A 22393-nucleotide genomic window follows, 5' to 3' on the forward strand; every position below is an offset into this window, starting at 1 on the left:
ATTTGGGTTTGAAAAGTCGATATTGGTACGTATTCTACATGGCCGCTTTCACTTTTAGTAGGATTTATTCTATCTTAAAGTAGTATGTGAACCACCCATACCCATGTCATTGCCATTCACTAAGAGTGTACCATGAAAGTGAAGAGTCCACATAGTTTAAAATAATGTTTTAATTTGTAATGTCCACATGCGTAGTTTTGTCATATAGTGTAAAGAGTCTAGCATAAGGACTTTTTACCTTATTTTTGGAATTTGTTCTTTAAAGAAATTGTAACACGTGGAGAAATGGTGGGTTCCCTATTTTTGCTTAGGCCTGCATGGATTTCAAGAGACTATAGGTCCTTCGAGACAACTCTCTTTCATGTGATTTTAGGTTTACCTCGTTCTTTGTTAACACTTTCACTCGCTATGGTTTCACATTCATAAATTGACGTAGGACATGGCTAAACCATCTCAAACGTCATTTCTCTCATTTTATCCTCAATGTGTGCTTTATCTAAATATTCTTAGTTGTAAAAGATTTAGTAACAATACTTTTTATATAATTTTAATTTTAGGAAAATAAAGAAATTGATGAACTGCGATAGAAAATTGAATGGTTGTACTCTCATATTCCTAACTTGTCCATTCCTTCTGAAAAGGGAATGTTTTCCACATTATTATTACTTTGCATCATTGTTGTCATCATCCTTAGTATTGTTACTATTCCTATTGTTATTTGTTATTTGTGATGTCATTGTAATAATTGTTATCGTTGTTAATATTTATTTATTATTAGTAGTAGTATTATTATCATCATCATCTTTGACATCGCCGTTGTCACCATTATTTTTTCTCATCCTATGTTCTCTTGATTTGTTGACTATCATCTGCAGGCTATGGATCAAGCTTCAGAGAAAGGTCTAATTTTCATTGATGGATCTGGACCCACATATGCTACTGCCACAGTAAGAATATATCTCTTACGGTAACTCTTCCTCTTTCTGATGCTAGTTTTTATTACTGTCTGGGAGAATAATAACCAGATTTAACTTTATGGTGTTAACACGCATGCGTCACACTACACTTATTTTTCCCTTTTCCCAACTATTTTTGGTGTTTTCTGCTGGGTGTTCGTCAGCCATTGTAACAACCCATTAGGTCGTTTTGGGTACTATAACTTCTTATTTCATAAAAGACTCTTCCGATAAATTCTAAATGGGTATTTTGGACTATTCGTAACTATAGGTATATATCTAATGGGGTAATTTTAATAATTAATTTAGTCGGTGGTTAAAGAAAATAACATTAAAATTAGTAGTGAGCCATTTTTACCACTTTTATAATTGATCATGTATAATAATTAGGGTAAGAAATAATCTGTAAAAGAAAGAAAAGTGAAAACTAGGCGAGAAACTTTACCTGCGGCGTCTAACAAGGAAGACCGACATCGAGGTAGTGTTTTGAATCTTCAATGTCCTTATTTAATGGTAGGGGGTTAAGTATTATATAATAATATTTCATGGTTAGATATGAATTGAAAGTGGGTGTTAGCGGATGTGCTGAGAGTTTGGATTTTGAATAAGAAAGTGAGGGTGATAATGAATTGGTTGATGGACTAATGATTAGTCTATCACTGACTTGATAAATTAGGCTTATAGTATATGATAAATTTGGGTTAGAGTTGTTGCCACTGCTTTTCGAAGCTAATGACTTTAATCTTGAATTTTATTACGTTGTCATCATATTATAAATTGAGATTTAATATATTGAGATATGTAATTAAATATTAGGTGTATTGTATAATTCGAATATCATTAAGTGATGATCAATTGAGACTTATCCTTAGGCTTGAACTTTAGGAAAGTGACTAAATTTGGGTGAGTTTTTGGGTCTAGGCTAGACATATAGTAATATGGGTGTCTATAGACTCGTTTACTTATGAATTATGCATGTTTAATAGATTGAAAACATTCAGCGGCATTGAGGAAAGGAAAAGCTTTGGAAAATTAGCTTGTACGACTTCGATTTCTCGGTCGAGGTAGATTAGGGTTTATTCTATGTGATAGATAGACAGACATACACTCTTAATACTGTTTGATAATCATTGAGTGATATTGTGAATTTCTCTATGTACTTGGTTGTGTGGTTTGGATAATTTGTGTTGTTTGTGATTGGTCTGAAATCCTGAGATCGTGAAATTTATAATCTTGAACCTTCTCTATCGAAGTGATGCCTTGAATAAAGAAGGCTTGATGAAATATTGTTAATGAAGTTAAAAGTGGTGATAATAAATGATAAATTAACGATATATTTGGATCGGGTGCCACGAGCCGGCACGATGTTATTGGATCGGGTGTCACGTTCCGGCAAGACAACATTAAAGGAAAACATATATAAACAATGTAATGTACTAAAAAAAAAATGTAATGTACACGATCTAAAAAAAAAATAGAAAAGAAACTAATATGCAACGAGTAATAGTATAAAATCAACTATGACACTTAGTAGGTGGCAAGCAACTACCAACATGAACAAGTGACAACAACACTAAAGTAAGTACGTAATCAGTCAACAATATCAAGAGCACACATGGGGACTCATGCCTCCAAACTAAGCTATTTTAGGAATTGAGTTCTTTGAGATTGAGTACATTACATTGTTTATATATGTTTTCCTTTAATGTTGCCGTGCCGGAACGTGACATCCGATCCAATAACATCGTGCCGGCTCGTGGCACCCGATCCAAATATATTGTTAATTTATCATTTATTATCACCACTTTTCACTTCATTAACAATATTTCATCAAGCCTTCTTTATTCAAGGCATTACTTTGATAGAGAAAGTTCAAGATTATAAATTTCACGGTCTCAGGATTTCAGACCAATCACAAACAACGCATAGATTGTCCAAACCACACAACCAAGTACATAAAGAAATTCACAATATCACTCAATGATTATCAATCACTATTAAGAGTCTATCTATCACATAGAATAAACCCTAATCTACCTCCACCGAGGAATCGAAGTCGAGCAAGTTAATTCTTCAAAACTTTTCCTTTCTTCAATGCCTTCGAACGTTTTCAATCTATTAAACATGCATAATTCATAAGTAAACGAGTCTATAGACACCCATATTACTATATGTCTAGCCTAGACCCAAAAACTCACCCAAATCTATAGTCACTTTCCTAAAGTTCAAGCCTAAGGATAAGTCTCAATTGCTCTAATTATCATCACTTTAATGATATTCGAATTATACAATACACTTAATATTTAATTACATATCTCAATATATTAAAACTCAATTTATGATATGATGACAACGTAATAAAGTTCAAGATTAAAGCCACTGGCTTTGAAAACTAGTGACAACTCTGACCCAAATTTATCATATACTATAAGCCAAATTTATCATATCATCAGCCAATGATTGACTAATCATTAATCCATCAACTAATTCATTATCACCCTCACTTTCTTATTCAAAATCCAAACTCCCAGCACATCCGCTAACACCCACTTTCAATTCATATCTAACCATGAAATATTATATAAATATTATTATATAATATTTAACCCCCTACCATTAAATAAGGACATTGAAGATTCAAAACATTACCTCGATGTTGGTCTTCCTTGTTAGACGATGCAGGTAAAGTTTCTCGCCTAGTTTTCTTTCGTCTTTCTTTTATAGATTATTTATTTATCCTAATTATTATACATGACCAATTATAAAACTGGTAAAAATGGCTCACTACGAATTTTAATGTTATTTTCTTTATCCCCTGACTAAATTAATTATTAAAAGGCAGAATTACTCATTAACCCCCTGAACTTGAAGCTTTTTATACGGTGTACACTTAAACTAAATTCCGTTTTAATTACCCCTCGAACTTGTTTATTCCTCCGTCGCGTACACCTTTTTCGTTCACCTGGCGTAGAAATTGACAACAATCTCTACTAGGCGTGTGAGGAAGTGATTTTTTGCCACATCATAACGCTACAGCGATAAAAAAAACGTAAAATCTTCATTTTTCTTTAATATTTGGCATATTTTAAACGAAAAATAGGGTAAAATGTAAATGAAAAGTAAAGGAAACAAAGATTAACACTTACTTGGTAAGAATTTCAGACAAATTTGAAATTTAATCGACCAACTTCACGTCTAGAAAAACCCAAATCCAAAAGGAGTTCCGCGAAATCAGCCCTTATTCAAAAATAACTTTTAAACAATGAATTTTAAATTTAAGAAATTTATTTTTTGCAATATTAATTTATCCAGGTGGCTATTATTTATCCAGGTGGAAATCCACGTCACCAATTTAGACAGCTGTCGTGCGCGTGTAGTCCCAACAGGAGTAGGTGGACGAAAAAGGTGTACGCGACGGAGGAATAAACAAGTTCGGGGGGGATAATTAAAATGAAATTTAGTTTAGGTGTACACGGTATAAAAAACTTCAAGTTCAGGGGGTAATGAGTACTTCTGCCTTATTAAAATTACCTCATTAGTTATATAAATAACTATAGTTACAAATAGTCCAAAATACCCATTTAGAATTTATCGGAAGAGTCTTTTATGAAATAAGAAGCTATAGTACCCAAAACGACCTAATGGGTCGTTACATTAGATACCAATTTACCCATCGTTCATCCTCGAACGATCAAAAGAAGGTGATGGTAAGAAGGGGTACCTAAATCGACAAAAAAATGTGGATATCTTTCTTGCATATCAGCCTCACTTTCCCAAGTGGACTCTTTAACATACTGATTTTTCCACTGAACATTGATAGATGCAATCTCCTTTGACCTCAATTTGCGGACCTCCCTATCTAGAATAGCTACAGGCTCAGGCTCCTCCTTATAAGACAAATTCTCATCAAGCAGGATCGAATCCCAACGAATAATGTAGTTTCCATCACCATGATATTTTTTCACTATAGACACATGAAATATCGGGTGCACTCCTGACAACCCTGGAGGCAAGGCCAATTCATAGGCCACCTCCCCAACACGCTTAAGAACTTCAAATCGCCTAATATATCTTGGACTAAGCTTACCAAACCGCATCACACCCTTCATGGGTGAAACCTTCAACAAGACTTGCTCACCCTCCTTAAACTCCAAATCCCTAACCTTCCGATCTGCATACTCCTTTTGCCTGCTCTGAGCTGCTAGAAGCTTCTCCTGAATGAATTTCCCTTTCTCTAACGATTCCCTCAAAAGATCGGTACCCCAAGGTCTTACCTCAAATGCATCAAACCAACCAATGAGAGACCTACATCTCCTCCCATATAATGCCTCAAATGGGGCCATACCAATACTCGAGTGATAGCTATTGTTGTACGAAAACTCTGCCAAGGGTAAAAACTGATCACAATGAACACCAAAATCCATCACGCACGCACGAAACATATCCTATAGCACGTGATTGTTGACTGTCCATCGGTCTTAAGGTGAAATGCAGTACTAAGATCCAATCTAGAACCTAATTCAGCTTGCAAGGTCCTCCAAAAGTTAGAAGTAAATTGCGTACCTCTATCTGATATAATGGAGATCGAAACTCCATGCAATCGAACAATCTCGCGGATATAGAGTTTGGCTAACTTCTCTGCATTATTAGTCACCTTGATTGGAATGAAGTGAGTAGACTTAGTTAATCTGTCAACAATTACCCATATAGAATCAAACTTACCCAATGTCTTTGGCAGACCAACCACGAAATCCATTACAATTCTTTCCCACTTCCATTCAGGAATGGACATTCATTGAAGTGTCCCTCCAGGCCTCCGATGCTCGTACTTTACCTGTTGACAATTCGGGCATTGGGCAACAAAATCAACAATGTCACGCTTCATTCTACTCCACCAATAATGTTGTCTCAGATCACGAATCATCTTGGTTGCCCCATGATGTATAGAATACCTCGAACTATGAGCCTCTGCAAGGATAGTATGAGTCAAATCATCAACACGGGGCACACATACCCGCCCCTTAATTCTCAAGACGCCTTCCTCATCAATCACAACCTCTTTAGCCTCTCCTCGCAATACCATGTCTTGAATTTGGCTCAGCTTCTCATCATCAAATTGCTTTCCTTTAAGCTTGTCAAGAAAAGATCTTGCCTTCACACAAGCCAAGAATCCTTCTTTCTCAATTACTTTCAGTCTCATAGTCATTAGCCAGAGTTTAAACCTCTCTAGCCAATGGGCGTCTAGAAACTTGTAAGTGGGCTAAACTCCCATGCTCCCTGCTTTTCTACTTAGGGCATCAGCCATAATATTAACTTTTCCTGGGTGATATATAATAGTAATGTCATATTCTTTCAGTAACTCCATCCACCTCCTTTGCCTCAAATTCAAGTCCTTCTAAGTGAACACATATTGTAAACTACGATGATCTGTATACACTTCACACTTGACCCCATGTAGATAATGCCTCCACTGCTTCAATGCAAATACAACTGCAGCCAACTCCAAATCATGGGTTGGATAGTTACGTTCGTGCACTTTCAATTGCCTTGAAGCATAGGCAAATACATTACTCTCCTGCATTAGCACTGCACCTAAACCAAAATAAGATGCATCACAATAAACAATGAAATTCTTACCTTCCACATGCAAGGCAAGAATCCGTGCAGTAGTCAACAAGGTCTTGAGTTTCAGGAAGCTCTCGACCATACAAAGGGAACATTCTGCTTGGTCAGTTGGGAAGCAATGGAAGAAAATCTCGTAACGAACCGACGGTAGTAGCTAGCTAAACCAACAAAACTCGTTACCTCAAATGTTGGACTTACCCAACTCTTCACTGCTTCGATTTTAGTGGGATCCACCATCACTCCATCCTTAGAAACCATGTGCCCCAAGAAGAACACTGAATTGAGCCAAAGCTCACACTTGTAGAATTTGGTATAAAGCCTTTTCTCCCTTAACAACCCCAATACAATTCTCAAATGCTCTTCATGTTCTTTCCTGCTCTTGGAGTAGATCAGTATTATCTTCAATAAATACAATAACGAAGAGATCCAAATATGGCTTAAAAATTCCATTCATCAGGCTTATGAAAGCAGCAGGGGCATTCGTAAGCCCAAAAGACATTACTAAGAACTCATAATGTCTATACCTTGTTCGAAAAGCAATCTTTGGCACATCCATTGCTCGTATTTTTAGTTGATGATAACCGTACCTCAAATCAATTTTTGAGAACACACAAGCACCCTGTAACTGATCAAATGCGAGGAATGGGGTACTTGTTCTTAATAGTCACCTTATTCAACTGTCTGTAGTCTATGCACATCCGAAAACTACCATCCTTCTTCACAAATAAAATTGGAGCACCCCAAGGAGAGGCACTCGGTTTAATAAAACCTTTGCCTAACAACTCTTGAAGTTGGGCCTTGAACTCTCTCAACTCAGCTTGGGCCATTCTATAAGGGGAATGGAAATAAGGCGAGTCCCCGGCTCCAGGTCAATACAAAAATCAATATCCCTATCAATTGACATACCAGACAGGTCTGCAGGAAAAACATCCACAAACTCACGAACTATCAAAACAGTTTCGATCGAAGGCACTTTGGAAGTATCATCCCTGAGATGTGCCAAGAAAGTTGGACAACCCTTACTCACCAACCTCTTAGCACGAAGAAAAGAGATAATACGAACTGGGGCGGGAATATAGTCACCCTCCCATACCAGCAGATCTATCCCAGGCTTGGCCAAAGTCACAATCTTAGCATTACAATCTAAGATAGTAAAATTTGGGGAAAGCCAAGTCATACCCAGAATTACATCGAAATCAACCATCTCCAAATAATCAAATCTACATAAGTTTTGCTCCTCACAAAGTTACAATGCAAGACCTATACACCTTCTCAACTAACACAAACTCACCAACATGGTAGAGACACGAATATGCATGTCAAGTTAGTCACAATGCAAATCAAGTCCATTAGCTAATAAGGAAGATACATAAGAAAATGTGGATCCAGGATCAAACAATATAGAAGCCATGCGATCACAGACCAGAAGAGTACCTGTGATAACAACATTGGATGCCTCTGCCTCTGGCCTCTCGGGGAAAGCATAACAATGGGCTTTATCACATGTCTATCCATTGCCTCTATCGGGCTGCGCTACAGTAGTTCCAACTTGCTCGCCACCTCGGCCGAACTGGTGACCACCATTACCTTAGCCACCACGTCCTCCTAAATGACGACCTCTACCATGACCACCCCGACCTCTAACTGCTGGAGATCTGTAACTCTGATCATACTGAGCCTGACTCTGCCTCAGACAGTATTTCCTGATATGCCTAGCCTCACCACATCCATAGCAAGTCCTGGTTTGTCTCTGTGAAGATGAAGAAGACTGAAGATAACCCCCAAACTCAGAAAAAGGCTTGCTGGTCGGTGACGGACCCTCAGGTGAAACCTGCAATGAAGACTGAAGAGGACGGGGTGGATAACCCCCAGAACTCTACCCTCTGGAGTAAGAACCACTAACCTCACCTCCTTTACGGAACTTCTTAAATGTTGACACCTTGGTGAAGTCATCTGGCTTCACCCCCTTTACCTCTATCACAAAATCAACCACTTCTTGAAAAGATTTTGCAGAAGCAGCTACTTGTAATGCTGGAATCTGCAAATCTTACTTCAGTCCCTTCACAAAGCGGTGAATCCGCTCTTGCGGACTGAAGCAAAGCTGAGTGGCATATCTGGATAAATGCACGAAATTTTGCCTCATAGGCTGCAACCGACATCTTTCTTGCTCTATGTTCAGGAACTTATCTCTTCTCCTGTCCCTCAAAGTCCGAGTATATACTTCTCCATGAAGAAGCTAGAAAATGTTGCCTAAGTCATAGGTGGTGCCTTTGCTGGTCGACATTCAACTTGAGACCTCCACCACATTTTGGCATCCCCCTGAAACTGGTAGGTAACAAACTCAACACCGAATCGCTCCACTATGTCCATCTTATGAAGCAACTTGTGACAATCCACATGGAAATCATAAGCATCTTCAGATTTAGTACCCTTGAAGACGGGAAGTTTCAACTTTAAGAACTTAATAAAGAGATCATGCTGGTCACTAGTCATTATAGGCCCTGTAGTCAATCGAGGAAACATGCATGTTTCCAAGGACGCATCCATGCGGGGAGCCACAACAGTTGCATGTTGTACATCTTGTGCTTGAGTTGCTAGTGCATAAAACGCTGGGGTGCCTGGTCCTGATCAGATAACCCGCTAAGATAAGTGAGAACCTGGTTGATCATCTCTAGAGTAGGCTGAGGTGGTGCTTCCTTCTCATGAATCTACTCATCCTCCCCCTCATCACCCTCTCTCGCTACCTTGTCAGCCAGTGGAGGGGTCACTACTCCATCTCTAGTTGGACCAGTTGCTTATCCTCTGCCTCTAGTGGGTCTTCACCCGCGACCTCTACCACTGCCTCTCGCCATTGCTCCCCCTCGGGGTGCAGCCCCAATAGTTGGCACAGGCGCACCCTGTCTTGCTGGTGTTGGTGTTGCCATAGTTGTTGCTCTAGTTCTGACTAAACAAAACATGTCACTTTGTATGGTATCTTGGTTTCCATAAATGCTTCCAGGGCCACTACACATTAAGGTGGTTGTTCTGATTCCTCATATAATTTGTTGTCTTGACTGAAAAGATCCCTATACTGTCTCTCAGCCACCGTAATCTATCTTGTTCTAGTGAGACTCCTTTTGAAGAAATTGAGAATGCTGAGGAATTCTATGAATCTATCCATATCCTAAGTCATTTAGAGGCCGCCTGTCACTGAGATCCCAGCCTTGGTTACTCCAAACTTCAGTGATTTTAGCTTTTTGTTGTTGATGTAGTATGAGAACATCTGGAAATAGAAACCTGAGGGCACCTCCAACCTTACTCTGTTTTACTCTCCAAATATAGAGTTCTCTATTTTGTTAGACAACCAACTCCAACCCAATTCTCTATTTTACTCTCTAAAAAAGAATCTTCTCCTCTCTCCTCGGTATATATTCTATTTTAATCTTATTTTCTTATTTCATAATATAAATCTTTTCTTTCTTTTTCCCAAATAATCACTTTATATAATTTTCATGTGATATAAAATTTTACTATTTCAAAATTTTTATATAATATAAATTTATATTTTATTCTACATTTCTAAATAACATAAATTGCAAGAAACTATTATATAATATACTGATTAATGGACAAATTCAAATAAAAGTGAAATACAATCACATAAACACTCTACTTTCAAAATTATTACTTTACTCTCATAAATGCTCTACTAATGCATTACGAAGTTTAAAGTGAGCATTTTTGTCCTTAATTTTTTTTATGTCTAACTAAAAATTATTCCATCCGGAGATTTTCATCTACCACCATTTATGTAGTTGGAGCCTCTATGGCATCTTGAATTGGTCCATTAAGATCATGTTCATCCCAGTGTTATCAAAGGCGCGCTTAATGTGTGCTTAAGTGTTGTCATCAAGGTTCTAAGGCAAACATTTCCTTGCCAATGAGCCTTTTATGAAGAAGTGACACTAAATAATTGATATTTCACTTTATCATAATTTTTTTCAATTTCTTTGGTCATATATTTGTCATTCATATTTATAATTATTAGTCTTGGTATATATATATATATATATATATATATATATATTTGTTTATTTTTCTCCCTTTGCGCCTTTTTTAAAGCCCACACGTTGTTTGCACTTTGCGCTTTAATCCCCTACATACCTTAGAGATTTTTTGCGCTTTTCGCCTTTGATAACACTGTTCTTCCTCGATTATCATGTTGTGCAGTATAATACATGTAGTCATTATATCATGTAATACTTTCTTTCTCCAAAAATGTGACGGTCCCACCATAATTGCAAAACGTAATTGCAGAACTCTGAATGCACGTTCAAAAAATAATAATAAAATCAAATTATATTATTGACGAAAATTAGAAAAAAATTGAAATATTATTGATTTGGGATGAAAGTAGTATATATTAAATGATATATTTTTTAAAATATTAAATTACATTTAAAAAGAATTATGAATATTAGATATTTAATTAATTGCATTATATATAAAATAATACATTAATTAGAAAATAATAGAAATAATAATAAAATATTAAAAAAAGTGAAATAGAGAGTGTGAATTTGGAGAACTTCTATTCAACACTCTAAAAATGAAGAATAGAGTTTAAAATAGGGGTTGGAGTGCCCATTCTCTATTTTACTCTCCAAATATAGAGAATGGAGAGTAAAATAGAGGTGGGTTGGAGATGGTCTGAGTGAACCAGGTCCTAATCAGTTGTCTTCCCAAAAGGAAGGTTTTGTGGCCATTCCCAACTTTGAGGCTAGTATTGATACTGAAAATCTGGCATAGATTTCTATTAGTCTTCCATACACTGACCCCATATACAGTGCTGACTGCTTTGGTCTTCCACACATCTTCTTCTCCACACTTCTCTTTAATTACCTTCTTTCAGAGTGATTGTCCTTCTTTTGTATATCTCCATAACCACCTCATTAGCAAACTTTGATTTTGTTTCCTTGCATTCTTTATATCAAGTCGAGAAACTGTATTTCAGCCCGTTTCCATTTTAGGCCTAATTAGGGACTTTTAAGTCATTAATATGTAATAATTAGACCTAGTATAAATACTTGGTTTCCTAGAATAACTAGGGTTAGCTTACCTGTGATGATTGATGTATTTTGTGGAGTTGGATGGTATCCAAACTTTGATTCAAGATTTTTAAGGGTGTTTTCAAGTGGATTGATTCTATTTAAGGATATCCTATAGTTTAGGAGTGCTATTTAAGTGCACTAAGTAGGGTTGTTGATATCTGTCAATTGTTCTTGTTGGTACTTTTAAGTTGTATCTTCTCTAAATCCCTTTCAATTGCTTTCTTAAGTTCTTATTAATCCTACCCTAGCTTACATCATGACATTTTAGGCAAGCGCCAAAATTGTAGGACATCATGAATGAGGATTAATCAGAAAACTCAGATCAGAAAAGCTAGTTGCTTCTTGTATGAGTCTACAACATCATCCTAATGAGACACAAGTGGTCATATATGGTGCTTTATGTTGATCAACTAAACATATGGAGATACTGTTTAATTATTCATTATGCATGATGATGGAGGAGTGTAACTATGAAAGCTCAGCCCTGTGCATAACCCCACAGACATTAACATTCCATTTAAGTAAATTTCATGCTCTAAGTTTTCTAATATTTAATGAAATAATTACTCTTAATCAGGCAAGTTTTTGAATTTGTATGAGCTAATAAGGTTCCTAAAATTATTGAGTTCCGTGAGAAAGATTAACACCAAGTGTTCCTATGGCAATGTGAACAGACGTTCCAAGAGTCGTTATTGGCAGCTGGAGCTGGGATTTCCTTGGTTGATTCAGTGGTAATGTCTCAGTCTAAGCTGTTAGTAATATTTCAGTTTACTGGGAATACTTCGTTTAATGTAGCAATCAGTTCAGGGTGCGTTTTGTTGGTAAACTTCTCTCTCAAAGCTGGAGTAATTGTTTCATCTGATATTTCAGGTTGCAGCATCCAGAGTAAGCAAAGATCCTCCTGTCGCTTTTGCACTAATTCGACCTCCTGGTCACCATGCTGTTCCAAAGGGGGCCATGGGCTTTTGTGTGTTTGGAAATATTGCTATTGCTGCTCGTTATGCTCAAAGAATGCATGGATTGAAACGTGTTTTTATCATAGACTTTGATGTTCATCATGGAAATGGAACCAATGATGCCTTCTACGAGGACCCAGATATATTTTTCCTTTCAACTCACCAAGTAAGCTACCCATTACATTGAGCAAATTGCTTGGGAAATCTTGACATTTCTACTTCTGAATCAACTGCTATTATAAAATGTAGTTTGAATGAACGAAAGAACATTCGGTTTTATCTAATAATTGAGCCAGATCTAGTGATCCACAAAAATGATTATTCTTGACACTATGTTCAGTTCAAGGGTGCTTGGGACTTGGTGATTACTCCTCAGACGCTTTCCTTCATTTTATTTGTTACAAATGAGCAGAAATAAAACACATCAATTATGATTGTTGTCATGTCCCAAAATACCTCCTAGATGCAATTGAGATCTTCCAAGTGTTCTAAAAGTGCTGAAACTCAACCAAGCCCCTTGAGTACAAACTAAAACCATTCCAACAAGTCTCAAAATTCATTTTCAACTTATTTGAAGTCTCAAAACACATAATGAGATACATATACTAAAATGAAGGTGTTTGGTAGTTACAATTATCTTGTCCAACATCAGCAAGGTTAATTTTTGGTTTGGTGGATTTGTATGGCTGTCACTTCTTTCGGTGGAAGTGAAGATCAATGCACAAGTCATAGAAAACAAAGAAATTTCAAGTATCTTGGGTCCATAATCTAAGGAGATGGCGAGATTGATGAGGATGTCGTGCATCATATTGGAACAGGGTGGGTGAAGTGAAGGCTCGTATCTAGGGTACTGGGTGATAATATTGTGTCGCCAAGGGTTAAAGGTAAATTCTACCGTGTGCTGGTTAGACTGATATTTTTGTATGAGGCTGAGTGTTGGTTAGTCAAGAACGCGAACATTTAAATAATAAATGTAACGGAGATGAAGATGCTCAGATGGATGTATGGGCTTCTTACAAGATATATGATTAGAAACACGAGGTTATACAGGGTAAGGTGGCAGTAGCGACTGTGGCGGACAAGATAGGGATACGAGGTTGAGATGGTTTGAGCATGTGAGGAGGAGGGGTGTATTGGCATGATGGGCAGATCATAGAGTATCTTGTAGGATCTACATTAAATATTCTCAATATGGAATATGAAAGATTTATTCTTGATCCGTTGTTACTTTTGATTTTGTTGGAAGCTTTTGTATTCTTAGTTATTCGCCAACAGTTAGTCCTAAGTTTGTAGAGACTAAATACTTAGGGTTCTTGGTTTTGGTTATTTTAGCTATTTTTTTTCTTATCATTGTGTTTTTGATTTTCGCTATTCAAAAACATGACTTCACATCGGTACAGTGTTATCAAAAGCAAAGAACGCAAAACAACTCTAAGGTTCGTGGGGATTTAAGCGCAAAGTGCAAACAAAACGTGGGCTCTAATGAAAAAAGGCGCAAAGGGAGAAAAAAATACAAATTATATGTTTAGTCGAAGACAAATAATTTATAAGTATGAATGAAAAATGTAAGAACAAAGAAATTTGAAAAATAATTACGATAAAGTGAAATATCAATGACTTAGTATTGTCTCTTGAGAAGAGGTTCATTGGCAAGGAAAAGTATGTCTTAGAACCTTGATGACAACACTGAAGCGAACATTAAGCGAGGCAAAACTGTCACGCACCGAGCCTACACCCTGGGCGGGACCGGCACTCGGAGACCATTGCTGGCCCCAAGCGAACCCTTGGTCTGGCTTTCTTAACTCAGCAGAAACTTAACTCAACAGCATAACTCAATGCAATGGAAGGTTATAAAACAACCAACTGATAAAAATCTGGCCAAAAGGCAACTCTAGTCCCAAAATATAATATAATATATATATATACATAGATGAGAGACTCAAAACTAACTGACTGACTGTTTATGAAGCCTCTATAATACTGAGATGGATGTTGGGACAGACCCCGCAACATCCTAACAAACAAAACTAAGAACACAAAACAACCGAGTCCTCCGGAAAGCAAGGAGGCTCACCACCGACTCTGGAGTGCTCAACTGGATCAATGGCGTGCTGGATGCTAATCTGGGGTACCTGTATCTACATCGTCATAAGATGCAGGCCAACTGGCATCAGCACATTGAATGTACGAGTATGCGAGATGGAAAGCTAAACCACAACTTAAGCTTGAAAAGAGTACAAGAGAACACTTACCTTGGCTCTGTTCGACTCATGAATAACTGAACTCACTATATAAAGCAATAAGACACATGCAATATATAAAGCTTGTAAAGCTATTAAAACAACTTAGTTCATTAATGATAAAACAATAACAAACTCAACTTTACTTATATAAAAGTAATATAACTTTAGTGGGAGATTCTTTAACCGACAACCACCACTATGAGCCCTAGTGGTGATACAACGTTTTACCTCACGTTGCCCCTCTCAAAAAAACTTTGGCTCATAAGTATCTTTAAAACACATCTTTCTTTAGTTGAGATAAATACTTAAAACTTAGCCCAAAGGCTCTGTTGGAAAACATGGTTCCCCTCTTGCTCAAATGTAAAAACATTTATAAACCTCTTTGGGAATACTTAGTTCTCTAATAGCTTTTGAGAAATGAACTCAACTTTAACTCTTGACTTAACTTGAAACTCGATACTCTTTACTCGACTTGAAACTTGAGACTCTTTACTTAGCTTGAAACTTTACACTCTTTGCTTGACTTGAAACTTGAACCTTAAAACGACGTCAAAACGTTCAATAACGACTCTTGAAAAGCTTTAAAGACTTGCTTGAACTTACTTCTTAACCTTGCTTGACTTGACTCTAACTTCGCTTTGACTTGACACTAACTCGCCTTGAATTGGATTATGGATTCAAGGTATATGATCACACGTTTATGGATGAGTTCTTGACGTTTAGAAGTACTTTGGAGTGTTGGAAACAACTAGGAAACATAGGTACAATACCAAGGAACATGCATGAGAAAGTGTGAAAAGAATGGGGAAACTTGGCATCCTTGGCGCTCTGCAAGGTGCGGAGCGCCAGCCCTTGGAGAGCTCAGAAGGACTGTTGGGGTGCACTGCTAGGCGCGGCGCCCCAAGGGAGAAAACTCAGAAGCTCCTTTGGGGCGCGCTGGCAGGTGCGACGCGCCACCCCTCTCCCCAGAAAACTCAACTTTTCTTCCTTTTTTTCCCAACTCCAAACCACCCTAACTTCAAAGGTTTCAACCCCAAACACTAAGGATCATAAAATCACTCAACATACAAGAGATTCAACTCAAAAACACAACCAAATCATGTCCCAAATCAACAAGAACTTCAACAACACAATCAACAACACAACCAACAACTTCAACAACACAACCAATCTTTTCTTGAGAATAAAACGAGTTTGGAGTGTGGGGGAAAGGACCAACCCCAACACGATGACTCACATACCTAGTAGGGATCACCCCCGACGATCCTTGACGAAACCTTGCTAGATCTTCTCTTTCTCCTCTTCTTCTCCTCTTCTCTCAAAAGCCCTAACTCTCACTCTCACTCTCTCTATTTTAAAATGGAGCAAAACTGATCTAAAAATCAGTCTAACACAACAATATAATCAAAAGAATTGGTTAGGGAAAAGACCAAAATACCCTTAAAATTTCCGGACGGATTTCCCTGCCAACTGCCCAACTTCCAAAGGGCATAACTCACTCTTACGAACTCGGAATCGAGCAAACTCGACGGCGTTGGAAAGATCATTCCAAGGGCTTTCCAAACATAACTGGAACTACTCCTAACTCATCCTGAGCTAGGAGTTACGACTGCTCAAAGTTGGCCCAAAAATTCACTTTTTCCCACACTTAACCAAATTTCCAGATTTTTAAATTCCTTCCAAAAATGACTAATCCCAATTCTAAGCCTCTTCATAGTTATTTCAAATTGTCGGATGTTACAAAAACGTTCAACATGTTTTGAGCCTTGCTATAGGGCTTGAGTGCACTTTCAATAACACTGCATCAATTTGAGTCCTTCAATGTTCGTTCCACTAGAAAAATGTGGAACAAATTATTCTGCGTGGAAATTTTTGTTTCAACTATTTGTCACTGGAAAAAGAATTATGGGGCCATATAGATGGAAGTGATCCGGATCCTACAAAGTTAGGTCAGTGGAAAGTCAAAGATGCTCAAGTGATGACATGGAATTTAGGGTCAATTCACCCTCTTATTGTCCTTAATCTCAGGATATATAAGACTGCAAAGGCCATATAAGATTATTTATATAAGGTTTACAACCATGACAATAGCATAAGACACTTTCAGTTAAAGCATGAAATTGCTAATTACTCTTAACAAAGTCTTTCTATTCAGGATTATTTTTCTGGAGTTCAAAACTTAGGGCTAAATTTACTAATATTGTTTATGTTGAAATACGTGTTGAATCTCTTTCTATAATACAAGCAACGCAAGCGAGACCAACTTTTTTTTTGGATGAAATTACGATTTGATTTTGAGTGTTTGCTCTAACTTGATAAATCGTGATCTGTCTCCCTCCTTGGATATCTATTTTAGGGAATAACTTCGTGTAGGGCAACGTCTTCTCACACAAAACGTTTTCAAGCAAGAAAATGTTCAGATTGTTGCATTTGCTGCTCAAAGAAGAAGATATGGTAGGGATATGAGCGTATTCAATGCTATAGTTGCAAGCAATATGTGCTAGTAAAAAAATGTGAGAGGTTGACTATAACAAGAGTTGGGAAAAATAGAGGTATAGGCCGAAGAAGACCTAGGGAGAGGTGATTGGATAGGACATGTGGCAACTTCAGCTTACTGAGGACATGACGCTAGATAAGAAGATGTTGAGAGAGAGGATCAGACTAGAAGGTTAGTAGGTAGCTAAGTGTTGTCACATTGTGTGGGAGAGGCATGGAGCTAGGCCCTTCTCCGCTTCTCCATATTATAGTATTATTTAGTAATCGTGTAGTTTCTTATCTTCATTTGCCTTGTATCTTGTTATTAGATAGGGGGAGATGATTAGACATGCCCTAGATAAGAAAATGTGGAGGGCGAGGATTAGGCTAGAAGGTTGGTATGGTAGGTAGCCGAGTGTTGTCATACTTTGTGTGGGAGAGGCATGGGGCTAACCTCCTCTCCGCTTCTCCTTATTAGTAGCATTATTTAGTAATCACACTGTTTCTTTTCTTCAATGTGTAGTACTATCTGTTGCTTTATTTGCCTTGTATCTTGTTATTTTGCTGTCATATTTTTGTGCTACCATGCAATCAGATTATTCTCTTTTCTTTCGAGCCGAGGGTTTATCGGAAACAACCTCTCTACCCCACAAAAGGTAGGGGTGAGGTCTGCCTATATCCTACCTTATCCATACCCCACCTGTGGAATCACACTGGGTATGATATTGTTATCTTCTTTTACCTACTACATTACAAGGAAACAACCTTCACCCCTGCTGATGCGTTCCTCGTTTCACCTCATTCAAACGTTGTGTTTAGAGGAAAACAGGATTTCTGTCATTATATGCCAGCTATGCACCTCGATGTGTAGAATTAATACAGTCTGGAACTTAGCAATTGCATGGATTTTATCAGTCATGTTCACTTATCCTTGGATCGATGTAGGCTGGAAGTTATCCAGGGACTGGTAAGATAGATCAAATTGGTAGTGGAAATGGTGAAGGATTAACACTAAATCTCCCTTTACCTGGAGGATCAGGTGATACAGCAATGCGAACAGTTTTTGATGAAGTTATTGTACCATGTGCTCAAAGGTTCAAGCCAGATATAATCCTTGTTTCAGCTGGGTAATTTTCTTGTCTGTCAAGATAGTCTCAACTTTCGGAATATAAAACGAAACATATGACTTAAACACAGTTCCTTTTACTTTTCTTACTGTTCTGCTACTGTGTGGTTCCTTTTTCCTTTGACGTGAATAATGGATCATGTATTATGCTTGTGTTTTCTGCTAAACTAGCAATGTAATGAGGGCGGAATATTTGGTCTATTCACTACTATCATGCCTCATATATTCTGTTTCTGGTCTTGAAATGTTAGCAGAAAAGGATCTTAAAACATAAAGATAGGACTTTTTGATTTCTTATCTAACATAATTGAACTAACGTGTCGTCTAAAATTTTCAGGTATGATGCCCATCTGTTGGATCCACTTGCCAGCTTACAGTTCACAACAGGAACATATTACATGCTAGCCTCCAGCATTAAGCAACTTGCAGAAGATTTGTGTGGGGGACGTTGCGTGTTTTTCTTAGAAGGGGGATATAATCTCAGTTCTCTGTCAAATTCAGTTGCAGAATCATTGCGTGCTTTTCTTGGGGATTGGAGCTTGGCTTCAGAGCTAGACGATCCATCCTATTTGCACGAAGAACCATTGAAGAAGGTGAAGCAGATTATTGAAAAAGTGAAGCATATACATTCCTTTTGAAAGCTTATATTGACAGTGGTCTAGAATTATTATACAGCTTTGTATAGGACACCATGACTTTTCTATAATTTGTATACACCTTTGTTTAGTATATATGATATAAATTATATTAATGTTGTAAATTCGTAACAAAATTTGTTAAAAGTACAAGCTAAAATTGATGAACGCCCATTCTATTTAATTATTTCTTTCTTGGATAACAAATGCTTATATATTGTATGATCTTGCAGAAGAATTGATGTGTCTATATATATATATATATATATATATATATATATATATATATGAAGGAAAAATGCAACTTTTGGTATTTCCTCTTCATTGTAACTGTTCTTTTTCTCTTTTCATTTTTTTTAGTTACCTCTTAATTTGGTTTATGAAAATAAAAAAGACATTCATCAAAGGTATTTTAGTAACTCAACTTTTGATTTTTGTTCCCACTTTTAGTATTGTGTTATATTATGTTATGATATGATATGATGATTCTGTTCTAGTAGAGTATATCCCGTTCTCAATTTGAGAATAATATGAAATCAAATTTGATGATTCTCTCAATGAACTCTCATACAGAATGATTAAGGATGATTTACTCTTTAGATATCAAACTCTCATACACAGTAATCAAGAAAATCTAAAGAATTGACATCCCCTAACCATTAGACTTCTATAGTAGAGAAATCTAGTAAACATTGAAACCCTTCTCATGTTCAAGTACTTATGTCACAGACTTAAAAGTAGAAAATCCTCCCTTTGGTTTGAATCGCTTGCATGAAGAATGAGTGAACAAGTAAAAGTACATGAAGATGATAGATCAATGTTAGGTCTCCTATTTATCGATTATAACTTCGACCTTTTTTTTTGTTGCAGCTACGAAAAGGAATTATGCGTATCAAATCAGGAGAGCACAATATTATCATCTCCAGAAAAATTGTCCACATTCTCTTTCATGATTAGCCAAAGGGAATATGGAGAACTCTTACCTTAACTACACTTCCATCTTCAATATTGGTGTATCTTACTTTTATAGGCAAGACTATTTAAGTAAGAAAATTGTAATGCAAGTGAAGAGTAGTGAGTCTTTAATGGAGATGAAGTAAATTTTGAAGAATTTATTTATTTGTATGGTCAAAGTGATTTCACAATATCGTTTTAACAATAAAATATTGAAAAGTGCAAAGAAATATAGGTGAGATGCTTCACATACAGACAACATATCGGGATAACTCGAGAAATAAGAACTTTCAATTAATTGAGGACAAAGAATGGGAGCAAAAAGGAAGAATTCCTAGGTTAACACAATGGAATATATAGGAATGGTAGTTAAGAGTTCTTTAAGTTACAATCTTACTAAAAAGGTCAAGAAAGAGAAATATTAACTAACCTTAAAAATAAATTTAAGAAAATATTAATGGATAAAATAGCATTGCAAATTGCTAATATAGCGTGCTTCACGACTCTTCTTTTTCATAGCTACCACTTCTACAGGTTCATCATTCGTTAGACCATAATCGGTTAATTCATCACAAAGTTGTTTAGGTAAAATGCCAAACTTCACCATGTTCAACTCTTTCGAAAAGAGAGATTTAAATCCCTTGAACCAAGCTGTTCACGATTAGTAAAGAAAAAAACATTTCATTGAAACGGGATGGGAAAGTTCTACACACACATTAATCATTAAGTCATCAAGAGCATAGTTTTAGTTTAATAGAAAGAAAATAATTTGATTTTCTTGAAACTACAAAGTTTAAATGGAAAGAGCTCAAAAATACTAGTAGGGGTGTATCAGTTCCACTTCCTTCAGAACAATCCCAAAGATATCAAGAGATAAATCAATCAATATGATATTTTAATGCTGAAATGATTATGGTGATTTATCCAGGTTTGTGGCCAAAATCCTGACGATCATCATAATTTTTTTGTAAGGCAATTAGTCACAATTTATGACCAACTTTTATTAAAATCACCATAACTTGGTGCTGATGAAGTCATGGCCAATATCAAATTAAAAGTCTTGGCACCCCACAAGAATTTTTCTCCTGTTTATGACAAAACAATTATTTTTGCACTATTTTTCCTAATTAGATCTAAATTGAAATAACAACATACAAATATTTTATTTGTGCAAATCCATCAAAAGAGTCAAAATGTTAACACACTTGAAAACCATTCATTGTGACAAAATACAATTTAGTTAACTTCGGTAGCTCACTCATCTAAATCAACTACAGTTTCATAGCTTCATTCAAAGCTTACGGGTGTCAAATGAGTGGGTTGAGCTTAATCTGCATGGGTCAAGCTGATTGAGTTAATAAATGGTTGAATCGTTAACTCACCCAATGGGTACTTCTTTTGAGATGGATTGGGTCAAGACGATCTAATCAATAAGGTATCAAATAAGTGTGTTGGGCGAATTTAGGTACGTCAATATGGATGAGTCAATAAATAAATGGCTCTCAATGCATGGATAGTTCAACGTGCTCATCGGCGCCTGATACTAACCCTAAGATGTGGATCATCCAAGGCACATTAGCATGGAGTACTCCTTAGGTTTGTACCGAGGTTTGAAACCAACATCCTTCTAGAAGAATAGGTGGGGTAATTCGGGTGACCATTAGCCCACCCAAAGGTTATTTTTGTTGAGATGGATTGGGTCAAGATAGACTAAACAATGGATACCCAAATTTGAAGTTTCACCATAACAATATAGTTTTTTTCTGTTTGAAAATTTTCTATACAACATTTTGACAACAAATCCATCAAAATTAAAACATGAAACAATGATCGTCTAAAATCTTGCTTTTGTCACTATCAAAATTTTGAAACAACAAAGATTCAAAATAAAATGGAAGTCCTGAAATTGTAACAAACTAAGAACTTACCTGTTTTTGCAGCATTTAACCCCATTATTCTTTGAAGTTCCGGCCAGAGGAAAAGGGAACTCACCCCCCAATCTTCATTGGAAGTTCTTCTTTTCACTCTAAAATGAAAACAGTGTTTTGATGGGTGTACAATTTTAGTTGTGCCAAGTCAATGTTTGTGTTACGAAATTTTTCTTCAATTAGGTGACAAGTTTAAATTGAAGTTGAGGGGAGGGGGGATAATCACTATGGTTTATGCCTGAAAAGTGAACATGGAATTTTCTCTCTTTTTGTTGGGTTTTGATTTTGATTTTTTAAAGAAACAATTTCGCGAGGTGAGTTTATTTCGACCTCTTGTGAAGTCGGTTTGTTTAGATCGGCCCTTTTTTAATAGTGAACAACATATTCTATATAATCTTGCAGTTC

At 36.6% G+C, this 22393-nt stretch overlaps 1 protein-coding gene across 4 annotated transcripts in view; it reads left to right on the forward strand.

The window, feature by feature from the left end:
- LOC125866697 (histone deacetylase 14, chloroplastic-like) overlaps positions 1–19273 on the forward strand; it is a 38886-nt gene extending 19613 nt beyond the window's left edge. For 2 of the 4 annotated variants that reach the window (XM_049547017.1, XM_049547025.1), the window contains 5 exons: positions 876–947; positions 12346–12402; positions 12542–12793; positions 18291–18472; positions 18809–19270. In XM_049547017.1, coding sequence (XP_049402974.1) covers positions 876–947; positions 12346–12402; positions 12542–12793; positions 18291–18472; positions 18809–19109 — 864 coding nt within the window. In that variant the 3' untranslated portion in view covers positions 19110–19270. Of the gene's footprint in view, positions 1–875; positions 948–12345; positions 12403–12541; positions 12794–18290; positions 18473–18808 lie in introns of all 4 variants that reach the window. The other 2 variants (XM_049547006.1, XM_049547032.1) reach the window with 2 other exon arrangements.
- The last annotated feature ends 3120 nt before the right edge of the window (positions 19274–22393 follow it).

Source organism: Solanum stenotomum, chromosome 1 (assembly GCF_019186545.1).
Source record: "Solanum stenotomum isolate F172 chromosome 1, ASM1918654v1, whole genome shotgun sequence".
NCBI classification, from domain to species: domain Eukaryota; kingdom Viridiplantae; phylum Streptophyta; class Magnoliopsida; order Solanales; family Solanaceae; genus Solanum; species Solanum stenotomum.